Here is an 18,478-nt window from a genome sequence, read left to right as displayed (position 1 = left end):
CTCACATATCAGTAACTCTTATGTGAGGCACACAGGGGTTAATGTGAGGGACATGATAGGGTTAACTGCTATTGAGGCACATGGAGTTACTAAAACAAAAGTAATAACCCCAAATGCCTGATATTAATAAGTGTAGTAACCCCAGTACGTACCTGTGTATCTTTAGTTTCATTTTCCTGGAGCAGCTTCTTCCTCTTCTTCTCTTGCAGGACGGCAGGAGCTCGGCAGGGATAAGCCCCGCCTCCTGGGCTCTCCTTAGCCCTCTCATTGGTGGGCAGAAGACAGGCAGAGAAAGGGAGGGGGGGAGAGAGGGGGAACATCCTGAAGCACTGAGAGGAGCCAGAACTGCAGCTCCTGTGTGTCAGCCGTTGCTGCAGCTTCGGGGCCCCCTGTTGGTGGAAAGTATTCCACCAACAGGGGGCCCCGATCATTATACTCGGGGGTCCGAAAAGACCTCCGAGAATAATGATAGCAGTGGTAGCAGCTGTCACCGGGCCCCTAATGTCCCGGGCCCTGTGGCAGCTGCCTCTGCTGCCTCTGTGGTAGTTACGCCACTGAGTACAAGGCTTTCATACTGCAGGGACACAGTTAGAAGATGAAAGGGAAAAAGGGGAAATACACAGCGACTCACAGTTATCCTGATAATAGATGTCAGTCCAGTTGAATTGTAGCTATAGGAGAGGAGATGCACCTACCAAGCGAACCCCTCGGCTAGGGTTATGGAAAGCAGGAAACAATAAATGCCCAGCAATCGATCCAATCCAACATTAAGAATAACTTTTATTTAGGAAACATTCTTACAGATAGAAAAATCATCTTAAAAGCAGAAAAACATGCCCATAATTGTGAATAGCATCTGGATGATGTGTCTCAGAGTTAAAAAAGACTCCTTATTCATGGCCTGGATGGTTTACATACAGTACACAAAATATACTAACAGATATAATGCTAACAATGTCTGACTGGCATAGGAGGATAGAGGGCCCTGCCCGTGAGGGCTTACAGTCTAAGAGGGAAGAGAGATAGAGACAGAAGGTGAGGGGGAAACTGTTCAGATGGTGGTGTGGTGATAGTAGTGTTATTGGAGGTTGTAGGCCTTACTGAATAGGTGAGTCTTAGGCCTTCTTGAAGCTTGTGATTGTGGGGGTCAGTCTTACGTATCTTGGTAATGAGTTCCAGAGTATGGGGGGTGTAGAGGGGATAAGAGCAGAGCGGAGTAGGAGGTCTTTGGAGGATCGGAGGTTACGTGTGGGCAGGTAGTGAGAGATTAGTTCAGAGATATATGGAGGGGACAGGTTGTGGATGGCTTTGTGTGTTAGTGTTAGTAACTTAAACTCTATTTGCTGGGCATCAGATAACCAGTGAAGGGATTAGCAGAGGGAAGCAGCCGATGAAGAACAGGGGTAGAGGTGTATTAAGGGAGCGTTCACACTACCGTTGGTGTCCGACAGGTAGTGTCCGCTGCTAATGTCCGTTCAAAATCTTGCACGGACATTAGCAGCGGACACTAGCTGTGTCTGTGACATTTTTCATTCATTTAAATGGAAATCGGGTGCGTTGTTTTACACTGCGTGCCTGTCCTTAAGTGTCCGTTCCTAAAGATGTCCGACTTTTCAAGCAGACAGCAAAACCCGACAGCTTGTGTCCGATGCTAATGTCCGTGCAAGATTTTGAACAGACATTAGCAGCGGACACTACCTGTCGGACACCAACGGTAGTGTGAACGCCCCCTAAGTGAGCAGAATAGTTTAAAGGGGTTGGCCTCTTTCAGACCAATATTAACAAACAAATGTACAATAAAAAGATATACAATTTTCCAATATACTTTCTGTATCAATTCCTCACGGTTTTCTAGATTTCGGCTTGCTGTCATTCATTCTGTTACTTCTAGAGGATAAAAGTCTGACCGTGGTCATGTGATTTACGGTCCATGGTCATGTGATTTACGGTCCATGGTCATGTGATGAGGACACAGGTGCTGCTCGTTACAGTCACAGCTCAGTAATCAGACATCTGCCTGATAATCAGCTGTGCAGCTGTGTCCTCATCACATGACCATGGACTGTAAATCACAAATCTAGAAAACTGTGAGGAATTGATACAGAAAGTATAATGGAAAATTGTATATATTTTTATTATACATTTGTTTGTCAATATTGGTCTGAAAGTGGCCAACCCCTTTAAGGTGGACTGGAGGGGGGCAAGAATATTTGCAGGGAGGCCATGGAGAACATTGAGGTCTATGGAAGATGGATTACAAACTGATTACAAACAGATAGCAATCCATTTTGCAATCAGTTTTTCCCTCTGCGCATACTCAGAATGAAGGATGGGAAGAACAAAAACTGGTGAAAATCGGACACAAACTGACACCTAACATGGTCAGTATTTTTGAACTGACACCCATTGACTGAGGGAGCGTTCACACTTGCGCCACTGTCTGGCCGTTGCTGTTATACCTATGGAAACACTAGTGGTTTCCATATTAGTGTATTGAAAACAGAAAGTCCGCAGGAAAAAACCTCTGCAGACCTTCTGTGAAATGTTACTGCTGTGTTTTTTTTCCTGCAGTGCTATTTTGCTGCAGCTCGCTATGTGGGGCCTTAGTCTTAATAAAGTGCTACTTTAATTAAATTAATTGACCCTCATATTATGCCCCTGATTCCCCCTAAAATGAATACTGTGCCCCTAATGACCCCTTATATAAATGAGCCCCTTATGTTTATAATGTTCCCTAATATAAATGATGCCCCCTAATAGACCTTTATATAAATAACCTTCCCCCTTGTATTCATAATACCCCATAATAACCCTTATATAAATAAATCCTCCCTTGTAGTTATGATTCCCTCTGCCTCTATACTATTAATATACCCACAACTGCACTTAAAAAAAAAAAAAAAAAAAGTTAAACTCACCTCCCTGCGAGCCTGGTGAATGAAGCCACCTCTTCCTCCCTGTCCACAGGATATCTGTGCCTGAGCACCAGCAGCGCAATGTTGTGATGTCATCGTGCCGCCTGTGCTGAGAAGCAGAAATCAGTCTGTGGTCTCGGTAAATCCTTGTAAATCTGTAAAGCCAATACAGGCCTGTGGCTTACAAGACTGTTAAGATGCAGGATCCGCAGACACCGATCTAGTTAGAAATTAAGGCTGTATTAATGGCGGCCCTAAGTGAGCCCCACAGAGTCAGTGGGCCCGGGGAAGTTGCCTCCTCTGCCCCCTGCTAGCTATGTCTCTGCTTTTGATGGAACTGGGGGTTTCAGCAATGTCAAGGCCCCCTGGTCATGTGATCGAAGACAATGTTGGCTCTTGGGTTCATATCTTGATCTCCAGGTAATCAATTACCTGTGCTATAACAGCAGTCTGACTATTGCCTGTGAGATCCATGGAGGAGTGGAGAGCAAAAGCATTACAGCGAGCAAGGTAAGTGAAAAATACTCCCTGGACAACCCTTTTAAGGCTAAGACCCCACGTAGCGAGCCACAGCCAAAAAACACTGCAGAAAAGACTGCAGCAGAAACACATTGTGATTTTTTTCCACAGAGTTTTGCACAGAAAGTCCACAGAATTTTACTGTGCAGACTTTCATTTTCTATTATAGCTATTGTCAGGGTCTGGGGTTGCTAGGTGGGAGTGGCAAAGACACAAAGGTCCAGATTCTTTAGTCCAAAAACAAAGGTAGAGTTTATTTTCACTGAAAAAGGTAGTGCAGCAACAAAAGGAAACAATACAAAAATAAATACCTGCCCGGCTAGGCTCTAACTAAACATAGAATAGGTTACCTCACCTAGAATAACAGAAATCAAAAGCCAGTTGAGTCTTCCAGGACACAGCTCCAAAAATATGACCTCTCTCTTTCACTCTCCAGCCAAGCTCTGCCAAAGTGTTGCTGCTGTAGTAACTTCTTAAGCCTCCTTGAAGAGGAGACTCTCTGCAGCTGAGTCACTGCCGGAACATCCCCAAAGTGTGTAATGGAGGGGGGTGGAATGACAGGTCCCACTACCAATCTACCTGCCATTCCTAAAAATCCAGCCCAGTAACTGGAACTTTGAAATAACCCTCAGCGGACAATAGTTATCTGCTGAGAAATGTTCTTTCTGGAGTTTTCTCATCTCACCCACCTTAGATGTACACCCCCTCCATTACCTGACCAGCCATCGGCTTACACTATGTGGAAAATTCCAGTGTTTCCCTTGCTATAATTGACATGCTGCGAATTGCAAAAACACTTGCGTTTGTCAAAACACAGCATTTCCACTGCAGATTGTTTTCTGAAATGTGTGGATGGGATTAGCTGGTATACCATCCAATTTGCAGATACTTTGAAATGCAGAGTTTTTTTGTGCATTTTCACAACATGGGGCCCTGGCCTAAAAATATTTATGAATGAAGATACACATTATCAACAATAGTAGGATTAATATGCATTTTTACTTATGAAATGATCTAAGGAAAAATAATACAAAAGACTCTGCCTTGTATTTTCCATTCTTGTAAAATTGGCACATATTTTTATTGAAGTTCATTAAATTATTATTTCATTTTACTTTTAGTGTAATATTTGGCAACTGTAATAAATCCTTGTTCTCACAAACTATGGAAAACACACACATACTTCAAACAGCTTCTTTTTCCTGTCTGCTAAGCCTACTTTTACCATCTTTCTATATAACGTATTAACCAGCTATGTGTAACAGTTACAAGAATGAACTTATAAAGTGAGAAATGATTAAGAAAATGGTTTACAGCCAGTGACAAAGAGCAATGCCCAGGTAGTGGATATCGATTGGAATGTATTAGTAAATTATAGACTGTTACATCTTTTATTACTTCTTGGGAAATATTTAGTGTGTGAAGTGCTAAAAACTAGTTTATTGATGATGCCTTAGATTTCTTTTAGTTTCTTTGAGAACCATGTACAAAAATCCTTAAAAAAAATAAAACTAAAAAAATAAAAAATAGATGGCCTTAAAGGGAACGTTTCATCAGAAAGTGCCATATTTAAGAAGCATAGTAATTATTTTCTTTCTTTTTTATCAAAATTGGCAAGGTTAGGGCCCTATTAGACAAGATTTTGCATTCCATTATTGGGAATGAACACCAATACAGTTGACTTCTCATTCCCGATAATCAGACTGTGTAATAGTGTAACCAATGACCTAAAGAATGAGCATTTGGTCAGGTGACTGGTTGCTTTCTGCAGGACAGACAAATATCATTATTCGCCGGCAGCACATCGTCCTTTGTAACATGGGTTGTGCTGCTGGCAAGCAGTGAAAATATGTGCCAGAGAAACAACTGATTTAGCAATCTTTCTTCCTACATGTCCTCTGTATCGGTTTGTATAATAGGCCAGTGCAGAAGGAGCACTGATTGGCACTCATGAAAGGATATCTCCTCTTCTAGCGGTACCAAAGCAGCTCGGATCAAAATGCAGTCAGTAGAAAGTGAAAGTATAGGACTGGAGCTGCCAGCAGACACTCGTAAGACTGCTAGATGGAGTAGGCCAATGGAAATGTGTCAGGGTAGGAGACAATTTAGAAGGTGTTCAGAACAGAGTTCATCATCTTCACCCCAGCTTGTACGGCCCCTCTATCAAATTTAATGGAACAACACTTACCCCTGTCCCAAGGGGTGCGCTGCCTTGGTATAACCCTGTACTCTGACCTATCCTTCACATCACACATACAAACCCTCAACACTTCCTGCCGCCTCCAACTTAAGAACATCCATCGAATCCGCTCCTTCTTCACCCCTGAAACCACAAAGATGCTAGTTTATGCCCTGATTATCTCCCACTTAAACTACCGTAACACCCTTCTCCATGGCCTCCCTGCAAATACTCTCGACCCATTCCAGTCCACCTTAAACTGTGCTGCACGCTTAATACACATCTCCCCCCATTCTTCCTATGTCAATCCCTTCACTGGTTACTTGTTGCCCAACGAATAGAGTTCAAAATACTAACTCTGATATACAAAGCCATTCACAACCTGTCACCTACATATATCTCTGACCTAATCTCCCGCTACCTGCCCACACGTAACCTCAGATCCTCCAAAGACTGCCTATTCTGCTCTGCTCTTATCTGCTCTTCAAACAACCGTCTCCAAGATTTCTCCCGTGCATCCCCCATACTCTGGAACTCATTACCAAGACACATAAGACTGAACCCCACAATCACAAGCTTCAAGAAGGCCCTGAAGACTCACCTATTCAGTAAGGTCTACAACCTTCAATAACACTACTGTCACCACATCACCATATGTACAACCTCAGATCCTCCAAAGACCTCCTACTCTGTTCTTATCCGCTCTTCACTCAACTGTCTCGAAGACAGTTCTCTCATGCATCCCCCATACTCTGGAACTCTTTACCATGACACATAAGACTGATCCCCACAATCACAGGCTTCAAGAAGGCCCTGAAGACTCACCTATTCAAGAAGGCCTACAACCTCCAATAACACTACTGCCACCACTCCACCATCTGAACAGCCTCTCCCCTCACCTTGTATCTCTAACCCTCTTCCCTCATAGACTGCGAGCAGGGCCCTCTATTATATTTTTTTGTATATTTTGTGTACTGTATGTAAACCCTCAAATGTAAAGCACCATGGAATTAATGGTGCTATATAAAAAACAATAATAATAAAAGGTGCAGAATGGTAAATATCAAGCTACGTAGACCTGTGTTCAAATACCAGCTATACAATATTGAAGCCAAATTTACCTGTGTAAGGGGACAAGAGGATTACAGAATAGAAGACCCATGGGAAAATGAATAATCCCATCTCCATTTCTGTTATTATCAAATATAATGTATTAATTATTAAACATATTGCTTCCAATTAAGAACTGAATGAAATATTTTGAAGGCTTTTGAGGTGTAGCTTCCCATTTCCTCTCTGCATGTTGATGCTCCACAGTCCTGAATCTAAATGCAGCTTGGACTTTAAAATCCCATTCTTTGGTGGTATGTAAGAGTTCTCACATTTTAAGGTAAGTTACAATTTATAGTACATTTTATCTACATAGTGCAGCTTAATTTGTAGTTTCCATTGACATCCTTGGACATTTCTTTCAACTCCCTCATCTTGCACTTTGCATGTGTCCCAGAAGGGGTATAGTCTTTCTCAAAGATAAATTAAGTAATGTATGCAGAATGATTGCAAGCTCCCTCTGAAACCAAAAAGCTTTCCTACCTGCATAAAAAGCTCAATCGCCAAGTCCCAGACTACCAATAATTTCCAGATGTGTCTGTGTGTCTACAAATGTGTATAAGAATATATATGTGTGTGTGCCTGCAAACACTGATACATATTATTTCAAGTGATGAATAATTAGAATATTACTTAGAGCCTAAAATCACATTATTGTAAAGTGTTATATTGGGCATTAGTTACTGAAATGAAACGTAGTAAACGGTTTAATGCTATTTCTTGGTATATTAGAGTTCTTATATACATTTAACATTTTTCTTACTTCTTTAATCTATTGGCTTAGCTTCCAGTTGACGTGTTCTATAGCCAAGATAAACATGGATGGACCTTACACTAAGAATTTAGTTAACAAATTTTTAATCAACTTCTCTAACCCCCAGTTTCAAGAGATTTGACCCAAATTACCAAAAAAATGCAACAATAGACTCTAGTCCGAAACATTCAAGTCACAATTCTGTGATAAAATTAGGAATAGTACACAGTTATAACAAAGGGGTGTAGGAACACTAGTTTGCTTATGTAATAACAAGGTTTAACTATTACCAATTCAAAAGAGGAACCTGAAGGCTAAAGGTATAATATAACAGTATCTAGATAAAAAACTAGAGTTACAGTATGTAGATAAATGCCAGATATTTTGATTATAAGCTACATATTTTAGTAAGACAACAGTCCTTGCTTCCTATACTCCGAAGTCATTGAGCCTGGAAGTGTCAAACCCATCTGAAAGCTTCCGTTAAACTTTGGGTCTTGAAGAGAACTAAACAGCAATTTATAGCGACACAGTTTTCTCTCTCCTTTTCATACAATGATTTGTAAGTACGGTCAGTGCAGGGTTAGAAAGAAACTTAAATACATTGTGAATATTACAGTATATTCAGCATCCTGATAAGATAGAATGCCATAGTCTGGGGAGGAGCAAAATATTAACTAGGGCAAGAAAGAAGCATCATGATCATAAAAAATAACTTAAGTAAATGGTTCCCATTCTGCAGTTATCATGTCCCATCATAATGGGGATTAATAATAGAAGGTTAATAATAGAAGGACTAGAATTTTCCAAGCAGAACAAATATAAATGAAAGCTTCAATATTGAAGGGAGTCTATCATTGGTATTATGCAATTTTAACTAATCCCATCATTATATAGCCTTTATAAAGGCTACTCTAGCTATCAGACTTTGACAAAGGAAAACTTATCCGAAACGCGTCAGTCTGACGCCCAGATTCCTGTTTTGTACGTGTGCTGTTATGGTTTTGGAAATATTTTAATAATAAAGAAGAAGCTTGTTTCACCTTTCCACGTGACCTGGCTGGAATCAATTTTTTCTTATTGGATACTCTAGGTATACCTCTCCTGAAGAAATCCATTCCTCAGAAAAAAAATGTATTGATCCCTCCAATATATACAAGACCACATGTACAGTATGATCACCCTCGGCTACTTAGACCACTATGGAATAAATTATTGACCATATTATTTACCCTAGGACACCAAGAATAAATACTATTGTCAGTAGTATAAATATGGGTGCATCCCATAGTCACATGTATCTTAAAATATTTGAACAGGTAGTTACAATATATACTTGAGTATAAGCCGAATTTTTAAGCACAGTTTTTGTGCTGAAAAAGCCCTCGGCTTATACTCAAGTCAAGCAAACAAAAAAAATATATTTTTTTTTTTTTTTGTGGGGAGGAGTCTATGACCAGCCGCAATAGTAATGTATAGAATCTCCCATAAAATAGTGAAAAAACAAGAAGCTTTAAAAAATATAATAAAAAATAAAATAAATAAAAGTTCTAAATCCCTCCTTTCCCTAGAATACATATAAAAGTAGAAAATTACTGTGAAACACACACACATTAGGTATCCCTGTGTCTGAGAGTGCCCGGTCTACTGAATATAGGGGATCTGCAGTGCTCCTCTTCTGTCAGGAAGGGGTTAATAGGAGCACTGCAGATACCCTATATTCAGCCAGACTGAATTCCAAGTGCGGGGGGGGGGGAACAGTCCTCAAGCTCAGGGAAGGGGCAGACAGACAACCAAAACACCCTCTCCCCTTTTTCCAGCACCCAGCAACTACTGCACCCAAAAACCATTTTAATTTTTGAAATTTTCCAGTAGCTGCTACATTCCCCCCCCCCCCAGGCTTATACTCAAGTCAATAAGTTTTCCCAGTTTTTTGTGGTAAAATTAGAGGCATCGGCTTATACTCGAGTATATACGGTATATATCTCAAGATTTAAGAGAATGTTCCAAAAAAAATGTATATTATAATGTTAACTAACCTGCCACTGATATCTTCCCTGCCATTGGATGTTCCATTTCAAGGACGAGGCCATTGTGGGCAACCTGTAAAACACAGAAATTGTTAATAGTGAAAATGAATTAAAAAAAACAAACAATAAGGACAAGGATAAATGCATTTTGTATTGATGTTTTATGTTTTTAAGATTTTTTTGCATTAATTTAATAAAATATTAGTTAATGACTGCGAAGAGAGATTGTTCTGCTCCAAAATACTCTTCTGATACTGTAGCTACAGTCACTGATTCAGAAATCCAGTCAGGCTGTAACACAGGAACAAACTATATGAAACCTTGACTGTGTCTTGGCCCACTACTGACTCTGCCCCCTCGAGCAGCAAGGAACCTAGTTATATTCTAGGACAGGATTATACTCCCATAGGCAAAAACCATCTTACTAAAGGATTGAAGACATCTATCAGGACAAATATCCTGACAAGTTTCTTTATTTTTGCCTAATTCATGGAGAACCCTTAAACCACAACACAATTGTTTTGGATTTTACTTCAAAGTTACCCTTTTTGCTTAAAACATTTTACATGAGGAGGTCCAATATTATGTATTGTTTTATCTCTTCATATATCTTTATACAGGTCAAACTTCATCTTTACTTACAAAAAGCTCCAAATCATAGTATAGCCAGTTTATGATGGTTTGGGGTGTCATCACCAGAAGCAGTATAGGATAGTATTGCTTACTGTTTATACAGCATCTAGTACTTAGATTTAATTCTTATGCTGAAATGTTTTTTTCTGATTAAAAAGCACAATGACTAGCCATGTGTAAAGCCTTCAAAATAAGTTCCAACCATGAAAAATCTTATGTACGAAATGAAAAATGTTAAAGGGGTTTTGCGATGAACATAACCGTAATTCAATTTGTATACAATTAGAAGTTAAACAGTTTTGTAAAGATAAATGGAAAAAAAATGCAGTTTAAAATAAATCTAGAACCATGGTACAATTTATTGTCTTGATCTTTTGCCAATGGATACCTCCATGCACCTTCTATAATCTGATTGTGGCTGGGTTATTATCGCATGTACGCACTGTTTCAGGCAGTAAGGAAATCATGGCCATAGTTCTGACAAGTTCCAGAACATAGAAGGTTCCTCTATTCATGGTTGTATCCAGTGGCAATTGACTGTCACCATGAAGATGGTTAGAGAAAATCTTGGAAATGCTGCAATTTTTAAAATTATTCATACACTGTCTACCAATAAGTACTTGGACCCCCGTGTTAGAATAGAAAAACAACATTTATACATATTCAGTAGTTGGTAGAACCAGCAGATGTTCCCTTACGGATAGTAGTGATGGACACAATACTCCCGGATGTCTGTTGAAACTCCTGGTGTATATGAGCCATTGGTTGGGTGCGGTTTCTCTGGCCAGCACCCGTCAGGCTCTATCTTTCAGTTTCAGGGGTCTGCCAACTCGGGGCACATTCCGTCGTTCACCGTTCACCTTCCACTTTGCAATCACATAGGCCACTGTCAATTTTGGGTAATTCAGTTTGCTTGCTATGTCCCTTAATGATCGACCATTTCTGTGGTACCCCATAATTACCCCTTTCTCGAAATTGGACAATTCTGCACTTCGTGGCATCTTGCATGCGACTAATGCCAATGCTGTTTCCTATTTAATGGCGGAAGGCGTGACGTACATCACGACCGCAGATATCTTTTTGCATGGGTGTCCAAATACTTATTATTAGACAGTGTATTTACAAAATTATTTTAATTTCAATAGTCTATAAATCCAAATATTGTTATGTTCAGGGGGGATATGGGAAACTTCACATTCAGTATCAAAAAGTTCTGACAACTATAAAGATGTATTAAGTAATTATTCAGAACATAAGTTTTTAAATTCTTAAGATTTTCCTTAAGAGGAAACCTCATAGAAAACTACTGTGATGTGAATGCTTTGAATTAAAGGGACTGATAGTTCAGCAAATTCAAGTAAATTTCTATCTATAGGATAGGAAATAAATGCCTGGTCAAAGGGGATATGACCACTGGAACCCCACAATTACAAGAACAGGGGTTCTGAGTGCCCTGAATTACTGAAGAGGCAACTTAAGCATGTGTGATGCTGATCCATTCATCTCGATGGGACTGCTGGAGATAGCTGGAAAAAAAGCTTCATAATAGGTGGGGTCAGACCCCCACTGACCAGACAGCTATCCCCCTTCCTGTGTAATTACAGGGATACCCCCTTATGTACAGAGGTGAACACATGCTTTAGTTACTTTTGTAACTGAGGGAACATTATTGTAGTTCTGACTCTGTAATGTCTATGAGTCATCTGTCTGGCAGGATGTGCTGGGACTTCTAGCTTCACGACAACTGGATTGCTAAAGGTTATTTTAAGCTGGAGTAGAAAATGTAACACCTTCAATCTTCCAAGATTGAATTATGCAAAATATACGAGTGGGAAGTTTTGAGAGGTCAACGAAAGTTTTGATATGCACCCTCGTGAAGTCAATATATTCTTGTTTTTTGAACTTCAGATAGAGGAAATACTTATATTCTTACAGATATTTCTACAAAGCCGGGGATTTACACATACAGATTTAAGTCTACGTAGCAGAGCTTTGACATTTAACATAACCCATGATATCATTGATCATGCTGCAGAAAAAAAGTGACAAAAACTCAACTATGCTACATCTGTATACAAGGGAGAATTCTACAGAACCAAAAAGCTTTCACCTTATGAACCTATAAATCTTATCCAAAATTGTACTAATACCGTAACTGTTCTAACATTTCCTACTACAGAGCTACATACATAGGGCGAAATATATTAAGACACTACTAACTGATTACGTGACAGAAGTACAAATTGCCAAAATTACTAAGAGGATCCGTGTCTGATCACAAATGTACGTCAGGCAAGTACCGGTGTGGATTTGTGATATAATATACACCCATTTTCTGGCATGAATTATAGTAAATCGGCACATCCCTGGCCCCCCTAGGTACCCACCTTGCTCACTGTCTATAAAAGAAATGAGCACACAGGCTGAGGTGCATCAAATAAGCACCAAGTTGAGACACATTTTTAGACACTTTCTAGGCGCATTTGCAGCAATTTGTTAGAGGGAATGGGAAAATGAAAGTAGTAGTAACATTGTCAGGTGACAAGTAAACACTCCTAAGCTGGGGCAGTGATGAGGAGGCCTGAAGTGTACCTGACGGTGTTCCCCAGGGTACTTCAAGGTTAGATTGTCTCCTTCAGCCTCTGTAAACTAGGTGATGGTGGTCAGGAGGACCCCTGATGATGGTTGCAGTCAAACAAATAATGAACTGTAGTGAAAAAATGTAACAGCAATGGATTCAGCTTCTAGATATCGCAGTGGTGCAATAAAAGTTCCACGGTAGTATGTAGGTATGAGCCAGGTAATGGTAATGGTAATGGTAAAAAAGGTTTCTCAGCAAGCGGTGCCCAGCATAGACATGCAGTACCTGATCCAACCTCTTCATATTTATGTTCTTGCCTCTCCCAATACATGCGGGCTGAATGAATAGGCCTAAGGATGCTCTGACTATCTCTGGGTATTCAGGGTCCAGTCTGTGAGGCTCTTAGAAAACCTCAACGTTTCTTCTTGGTGGCGCTCTTCTCACTCTCTTTCCTGTAGGCAGCAATAATGTCTCAGAGCTGCAGCAGTAATAAGGATTGGCAATGGCTCAAACTAGCAGGGACTTTCAACACATTCACACTCTCTATGGTTGGAACAGACTGTCATAAGGTGACTTACAATCCACCCCCCCTTTACCCCAGCCAACATTACATTATATATTATACTAGAGAGAGGACCCGGCTTCGCACGGGTATATTACATGTTATGTTTGTGTAGTAGCCTCATAAGAATTGTCCAGTTTTGCACTGGTGTATTTTGTATGTGGTTTGTGTGTATGTCCATAAGCGTCATGTGATTATGTGTATCTCATTTTGGATATCAGTGAAAAACCTGTGATCAGTTGTTATGGATACCTGGAGTAAAGCTGTATCTAATCCTTCCCCATGCAGTACTGTGTTTAGACGCAAGTATCTAATCCTTGTTGGTGTGGTATTGTGTACAGATGTGTGTATCTAATCCTCCCCCGTGTGGCATTGTGTGAAGAGGCACGTATCTAATCCTCCGGTAAATGAAACTGTGTGCAGACGTGCATATCTAATCTTACAGCATGTGGTACTATGTGCAGACGCGTGTATCTAATCCTCTGGCGTGTGGTACTGTGTGCAGACAGGTGTATCTAATCCCTGGCGTGAGGTACTGTGTGAAGATGCGCGTATCTAATCCTCCCCCGTGTGGTACTGTGTGCTGAGATGCATATCTAATTATCTGGCATGTGGTACTGTGTGCAGACGCATGTATCTAATCCTCCCCTGTGTGGTATTGTGTGAAGAGGCACGTATCTAATCCTTTGGCGTGTGGAACTGTGTGTAGATGCGCGTATCTAATCCTACAGCATGTGGTACTGTGTGCAGATGTGTGTATCTAATCTTATGGCGTGTATAACTGTGTGCAGACGTGCGTATCTAATCCTCTGGAGTGTGGAACTGTATGTAGATGCATGTATCTAATCCTACGGCATGTGGTACTCTGTGCAGACGTGTGTATCTAATCCTATGGCGTGTACAACTGTGTGAAGAGACGTGTATCTAATCCTCCCCTGTGTGATATTGTGTGAAGAGGTGCGTATCTAATCCTATGGCGTGTGGAACAGTGTGTAAACGCGCGTATCCAATCCCCCGGCATGTGGTACTGTGTGTAGACGCGCGTATCTAATCCTCCCCCGTGTGGTACTGTGTGCAGACGCGCGTATCTAATCCTCCCCTGTGTGGTACTGTGTGCAGAAATGCGTATCTAATTCTCTGGCTTGTGGTACTGTGTCCAGAGGCATGTATCTAATCTTCCAAAGTGTGGTACTGTGTGCACACACGTATCTAATCCTCCCTTGTGTGGTATTGTGTAAAGAAGCGCGTATCTAATCCTCCGGCATGTGGTACTGTGTGCAGACGCGCGTATCTAATCCTATGGCATGTGGTACTGTGTGTAGACGCGCGTATCCAATCCCCCGGCATGTGGTACTGTGTGTAGACGCGCGTATCTAATCCTCCCCCGTGTGGTACTGTGTGCAGACGCGCGTATCTAATCCTCCCCTGTGTGGTACTGTGTGCAGAAATGCGTATCTAATTCTCTGGCTTGTGGTACTGTGTCCAGAGGCATGTATCTAATCTTCCAAAGTGTGGTACTGTGTGCACACACGTATCTAATCCTCCCTTGTGTGGTATTGTGTAAAGAAGCGCGTATCTAATCCTTCGGTGTGTGGAACTATGTGTAGATGCGTGTATCTAATCCTATGGCATGTGGTACTGTGTGTAGACGCGCGTATCTAATCCTCCCCCGTGTGGTACTGTGTGCAGACGCGCGTATCTAATCCTCCCCGTGTGGTACTGTGTGCAGACGCGCGTATCTAATCCTCCCCCGTGTGATACTGTGTGCGGAGACGCGTATCTAATTCTCTGGCTTGTGGTACTGTGTGCAGATGCATGTATCTAATCCTCCAAAGTGTGGTACTGTGTGCACACACACGTATCTAATCCTCCCTTGTGTGGTATTGTGTAAAGAGGCGCGTATCTAATCCTTCGGTGTGTGGAACTATGTGTAGACGCGCGTATCTAATCCTACTGCATGTGGTACTGTGTGCAGACACGTGTATCTAATCCTATGGTGTGTACAACTGTGTGCAGATGCGCGTATCTAATCTTCTGGAGTGTGGAACTGTATGTAGACGCGTGTATCTAATCCTACGGCATGTGGTACTCTGTGCAGACGTATGTATCTAACCCTATGGCGTGTACAAATGTGTGCAGATGCGCGTATCTAATCCTCTGGAGTGTGGAACTGTGTGTAGATGCGCATATCTAATCCTACGGCAAGTGGTACTGTGTGCAGACACGCGTATCTAATGCTACGACATGTGGTACTGTGTGTAGACGCGCGTATCTAATCCTACGGCATGTGTTACTGTGTGCAGACGCGTGTATCTAATCCTATGGCGTGTACAACTGTGTGAAGACACGTTTATCTAATCCTCCTCTGTGTGGTATTGTGTGAAGAGGCGCGTATCTAATGCTATGGCGTGTGGAACTGTATGTAGAGGCGCATATCCAATCCCCCGGCATGTGGTACTGTGTGCAGACGCGCGTATCTAATCCTATGGCATGTGGTACTGTGTAGACGCGCGTATCTAATCCTCCACCGTGTGGTACTGTGTGCAGACGCACGTATCTAATCCTTCGGCGTGTGGAACTATGTATAGACATGTGTATCTAATCTTACTGCATGTGGTACTGTGTGCAGACACGTGTATCTAATCCTATGGTGTGTACAACTGTGTGCAGATGCGCGTATCTAATCCTCTAGAGTGTGGAACTATGTGTAGATGTGTGTATCTAATCCTACTGCATGTGGTACTCTGTGCAGACGCGTGTATCTAATCCTATGGTGTGTACAAATGTGTGCAGATGCGCGTATCTAATCCTCTGGAGTGTGGAACTGTGTGTAGACGCCTGTATCTAATCCTTCGGCATGTGGAACTGTGTGCAGACACACGTATCAAATTCTTCAGTGTGTGGAACTGTGTGCAGAAGTGCGTATTTAATCCTCTGGTCTGTGGGACTGTGTGCAGACCCGTGTATCTAATCCTCTGGCATGTGATACTGTGTGCTGATCTGTGTATCTAATCCTCTGAGGCGTGTATCTCAGTTTGGATATCAGTGTTGTATTGTGCATGTGGAGTGACCGTGTGTATTGCAGTTGGAATATGAGTGAAAGTCTTGCAGGTTTGTATTGGCTAAGGGGGGGCACTGTGTTTGGAATGCTGTATCTCAGCAACGGTGCGTCCGAGCGAGTTGGAGTCTCATCTTAAACCTTCCCGGATACCTGAAGTATCTCTGTACCAAATTTGGTGAAGATCAGTCCAGTCGTTTGGTTCGCATTAGAGCGCAGACAGACAGACAGACAGACAGACAGACAGAAATTCATTTTTATAATATAGGGAGATATGCAACATTGTATATGCATGCGTGCAAAAATATTTAGCTGAACATTTTCCTTGATCAATGTAGGCCATAGAGTCAAAACATAAAAATCTGACTCTTCATCAACTCTCACAGAATGCAAATGTGTCATAAGGACAAAATCAAAAGTTTTCAGGTCGTCTCTGTCGCTTATACTAGTGTGTTGATCCATAGGAAGACAAGATGATGTTTCTTAAAGGGGACAGGTCAGTCAATGTGGCTGACATTTCCAATTCTGACATCATCTTAACTGTGATAATATCACATGAACTTGTGCAGATATACATAACTAAAGCCCTCACCATGCACAGTCTCTTCTTCTAGCTAAAAATGTAGACATTGGTGAGTATCTTTTTTTCCCCACGAGCATCTCAATATGCACTACTCAGTGCCCCATTTGTATATGTGAATACAGTAAGAACCAAACTAATTATTCATGGTCCTAGTCCTGAAATCTATTATTACATGCGTCTCTGGAGAGATAAACAGTATAAAGTGCAAAGGTTTTAGGCAGCTGTAGAAATAATGCTCCAAATTTAGAATGCTTTATAAAACAGAAGTGTTAATTATTGTTTTTAATCAATTATCAAATATAAAGAGAGAAATCTAAATCAAATGTTTGATGCCACCAACTTCTAGAGAAGTTCTGAAAGTGATGAAATGGACCCCACATGATCTCAACATCATCAAGTTTTTTGAGTAAGCCTACATTCACAGAGCATCAATAGTTAGTTGGAACAACCTCCTTGCCCAAATTCTTATCTTCGGGCCGTATACCTAGCATACGGATTGCTGCAGCCAAATCACCTGATCGAGACAGGTCCAGATGTCAGTCCATGACTAGAGTTGAGCAATCGGGATTGGAAGAGATCGAATTCCGATCAGCGATCGAGTAAATTTCACGATCGCAATCAAAATTCTGATCCCAAACTTTTCCAGTGCAACACATTCAAAGCTGAACTAAATTGCAATACGTGGGGTCTGCAATTCACAGGGTCTTTGGACCCTGTTAGTGTTGACTATTTGGACCTAACACTGAGATGTGAAGGAGACCAGGTGGTCACTAGTACTTTTTTTAAAAAGGTAGATTGTAATAGTCTCCTGAATTACCATAGCCTACACTACCGTAAGTGGAAAGACAATGTGCCCTATGGACAGTTCAGGAGATTGAGGAGGAACTGTACAGACGAAAGGGAGTTTTTAGCCCAAAGTGTCATCATGGAAAATCGCTTTCTAGAAAAAAGCTATCCTAAAGGTCTGATACGGGATGCGAAAGAAAGAGTTACTACTATGACACAAGAGACTTGTTTACAACCAAGTAATAAAGAAAAGAAACTTGATTATAAATTTAATTTTTTAACTACTTTTAATGGCAAACATGGGATTCTAAGAAGAATCCTACACAAATACTGGCCGGTTTTACGTGCCGATCCTTATCTGAAGAAAGTGTTGCCACCCAATCCGAGTTTAACCTTTAGGCGGGCACGCACACTGAAATCCATGTTAGCACCCAGCAGACTAAAAAAGACGAGACAGGTTAGTACCAGCCTCTGCCCGAACCCAGTACCACTTGGTAGTTGGAAGTGTCGGGGCAAAAAATGCAAATGCTGCAATACTATTCTACATGGGGCTAAAGATATTTGTAGTACCAACACTGGAGAAACTTTTAAGATTAAACATCACTTATCATGTGATTCCAAATATGTTATCTACGTCTTGCAGTGCTCTTGTGGCCTGCAATACGTGGGTCGTACCATCCGAACACTTAGAGAAAGGTTAAATAAGCACCGCTCTAATGTTCTAAACAAATTTGAAAAACACAGTGTGTCTAGACATGCAGCCCGTTA

The 18,478-nt window shown here is 41.3% G+C and overlaps 1 protein-coding gene across 1 annotated transcript in view; it reads right to left on the bottom strand.

Annotated features, from left to right (window-relative positions):
- Positions 1-18,478, bottom strand: part of SUGCT (succinyl-CoA:glutarate-CoA transferase) — a 577,328-nt gene that overhangs the window by 71,558 nt on the left and 487,292 nt on the right. The window contains exon 13 of the mRNA XM_075271200.1: positions 9,517-9,580. Coding sequence (XP_075127301.1) covers positions 9,517-9,580 — 64 coding nt within the window. The remainder of the gene's footprint in view (positions 1-9,516; positions 9,581-18,478) is intronic.

The sequence above is a fragment of the Leptodactylus fuscus genome, chromosome 4 (genome assembly GCF_031893055.1).
Source record: "Leptodactylus fuscus isolate aLepFus1 chromosome 4, aLepFus1.hap2, whole genome shotgun sequence".
Lineage (NCBI taxonomy): Eukaryota > Metazoa > Chordata > Amphibia > Anura > Leptodactylidae > Leptodactylus > Leptodactylus fuscus.
Note: the sequence above shows the minus strand (reverse complement) of the source record. Positions and strands in the feature narration are given on the sequence as shown.